General features: G+C 41.5%; 1 protein-coding gene across 2 annotated transcripts in view; it reads right to left on the bottom strand.

Annotated features, from left to right (window-relative positions):
• Positions 1–261: 261 nt before the first annotated feature.
• LOC117953839 (zinc finger protein 226-like) overlaps positions 262–3,211 on the bottom strand; it is a 15,633-nt gene continuing 12,683 nt past the window's right edge. For both annotated transcript variants that reach the window (XM_034887224.1, XM_034887223.1), the window contains exon 5: positions 262–2,809. In XM_034887224.1, the coding sequence (XP_034743115.1) occupies positions 1,445–2,809 (1,365 nt within the window). In that variant the 3' untranslated portion in view covers positions 262–1,444. The remainder of the gene's footprint in view (positions 2,810–3,211) is intronic.

The raw sequence follows: 3,211 nt of genomic DNA, 5'->3' as shown, positions 1-3,211 counted from the left end.
CCCGGCACAGAGACAGAGAGATGAAAGAGAGGCTGAACATGTAAGTGGGGGGGGAGGGAATTTGATCAAAGTGGGAACTCTGAACACACGTACATTTAAATTCAAGAACTGTGAGATGGGAAAAAGTCAATTGTTCCATTGTTTTTCCTTCAGTAAGATCCAGTGGCGTTGGCCAGGGACCAGTTTCTCTGAGTTTAAGTAGTTATGTGAATAACTAACCTCATCTTCCTTTACCACACTGGACAAAGAACACTCTCAAAATGGCAGTTGGAACCATTTATTTTATATAAAAATCTGGGCATTTTGCATTTTTCATACCGTTTTCTACAAATTGCATGTTGTTAACATTACTTGCAACCGTGTATTAGTTTCTGTATGGTATGGAAAGAAATGTGCGGAGACTTGAAACAGGTAACTCAATACAGTGAAGACGTTATTCATTTATTAACCTGTAGTTTACTTCCTTAGATATTTGTGTTCTTACAGTGGCAAGCAGGGACTATTAGCCAGACCCGTCTCAGGGGTGCATTCAGGGAAACTCTGAGGTCATTGACAGTCCATCTTAATAAATGTATTATGGAACCATAACTAACTTCTCTTCACTGTGATTATTCAGCTATTGTATCCCAAACTAGTTTCAAGGCTCAGCAAGCAGCTCTATAATGGTCAGCAGCAATGTAGACAATATTATCTGTAGCTAATGGGAGAAATATACACAACAGCAAACGGCCCTTAGGAGATGGTCCTTGACAATTCTGAGCCAGTCCTAAACGTGAGTGTTGAAATGACTTGGGAATACCCAGCTGTGACATGATTCTATAAATTTGCATTGTGTAAAAGTACATTATCATTGAGTCTGATGGTCTAGCCAGCAGGCTAAATTTTTGAATACCGATTTAAAAACCAAAATATGTAGCAATGAATTGCTTTCTGAATATTTCTGTATTTCCCTACAGACTAACAACTCTCTCAAGTTACATAATGATGCAGCTCTATAGTGAATAAGTAGATATAGAAAATGCTACAGGGACCTGACTTCATTTGAAAGTATAAAAAGGTATTTTTAGCTTTAAGCTTACATTATTCTTACTTTACACAAATATAGTACACATTTCCCAGTTAGACTGATTTTCCTCATTTGGTGACACACATTTTCCGATGGTAACTTACGTAAACCTTTCCTTACACTCAGTCACTTTCTTATAATGCATCCAATACTCACTACTGAATATATTTCCAAATAACATGTGCTTATTACTGACTGACCATCCATCACTGCACAGTAAAGACAACTTGATTCAGAAAGACGCCGGTGGATGTTTTTTTCTCATATTCCAAGTTGCTTTCTGCTCGGGAGATTTCAATCCAGGTTTCTATGGCATCCTCTTTTCTCACAATTGCGAACACCAAATTCATTTTGCAGCTGTGTGTGTTGTGAGAATTTTCAGACCGATTGATTCTTTTTTGGTCTTCCTCTACGTTTCCCTGAGCTCTGACTGCTGTATCTCTTTTTTTTGGTTTCTTCTTCTTCTGGGTCAAAATCGCTGTCACCGTCATTTGTGGGTCTTCTTCTTGATCTCCCCGTGCTCTTCCTTGCTGTCTCCTTCTTTTCCTCCTCCTTTTCTGCGGAGTCAGAGGATATGTGACAGTCGGATTGCTCTCCCTCACTTTCCTCCTCGCTGGAACCGATTTTCTCCAACTTCCGCGCCTTTGATTTGGCAGTGTTTAAACGCTGACCTGCTTTCCCCCCTGACCGACCCAAGCTGCCTTCTGCCGTTCTCTTAGGCCTTCCTACAGGTCTACCTGTGCTTCTCCTACTTTTTTTCCCCGTTCTCTCCTTCTGCACCTCCTCTTCGGTATCCGGTTTATCTTTTACATTGTCAAATTCAGAGTCTGAGTCTTTCTTATTCCCACTGTCCTCATCACCACCATCACCTGTGTCGCTCGCCCTTTCGTCTATTTTAGCCGCCTTACGTTCACGTCCAGAATTGGTTGAGTGGTAACGCTGGACGTGACTCTTCAAGCTCACGTTGTGATTGAAGCTTTTGTCACAAAGCTGACACTTGAAAGGCCTCTCCCCCGTGTGCACGCGCATGTGGGATTTCAGGTGGCTTCCTTGGTTGAAGCCACGTTGGCACACTGAACACATGTACGGCTTCAATCCTGTGTGCACGACCGAGTGTCTCCGAAGGTGATGTACATCCTTAAATGTAATATCGCACACTCCACATTTGTACTCCTTTGGGGTCCTGTGATCTGCCAGGTGAATTCTGCGTTTTTTATTGGTGGTAAATGTCTCTGGACAGTCGGGACATTTATAGGGGTCTTTCCTGTCTTTATGGATCTGCTCGTGTTTAAGTTTGTCCAGCCTTGTTTTGAAGGGAGCGTGGCAGAATTTACAAGGATGGTCGTAGGTTTCATCGTGAATTCTGCTGTGGTTTTTTAGCGACGTCTTGGTAACACATCGTTTGCCACACACGTTGCAGGAATAGGGCTTTATTTTGTGCTCACACGTGTGAGGCTTCAGAATAGTGAAAAAACATCCACAGTCCGTGCAGAGCTCGTGAATTTGGAGGCCACCCGGAGAGTCATCCTCCTGCTCGCCTTCCTCTTCGGTTTCGTCTTCGGTTTCATCTTCGGCTTCCTCTTCAGAGTTCTTTGTGAGCTCTTCAGCCAGCAAAGTCTCCTCAGTTGGATTCCATTCCCCGTCTGAGCTCACCCCGCCACTATCACCTTCTTCTCCTGCATCTGACTGATCACTTTCTTCATCACTAAGGGTAACAATCTCAGAGAAAACTGTTGGCACTTCCTGTGAAAAAGCACAATGACAAGAATGACTACCTAGCATGGGGAAAATATTTCAGTCTATACAGCCCAGTATAGTATAGTCAAATTACCAAAAAGGGGGGCATTATGTTTTATTATTGTAATTGAACACAATTCTATTTGATTTAGATAGATATATAGATAGATTGATAGTAGATAGATAGATAGAGATCCCAAAAAAGGGGAAATGATGGTGTTACAGCAGCAAACATACATCAATCACAGAATATAAATGAAATACTACAAATATTTGTTCTTATATTTTTATATATATATATATATATATATATATATATATACACTCACCGGCCACTTTATTAGGTACACCTGTCCAACTGCTAGTTAACACTTAATTTCTAAGCAGCCAATCACATGGCGGCAACTC

This window comes from Etheostoma cragini, chromosome 12 (genome assembly GCF_013103735.1).
Source record: "Etheostoma cragini isolate CJK2018 chromosome 12, CSU_Ecrag_1.0, whole genome shotgun sequence".
Lineage (NCBI taxonomy): Eukaryota > Metazoa > Chordata > Actinopteri > Perciformes > Percidae > Etheostoma > Etheostoma cragini.
This window is presented reverse-complemented; position numbering and strand designations above follow the sequence as displayed.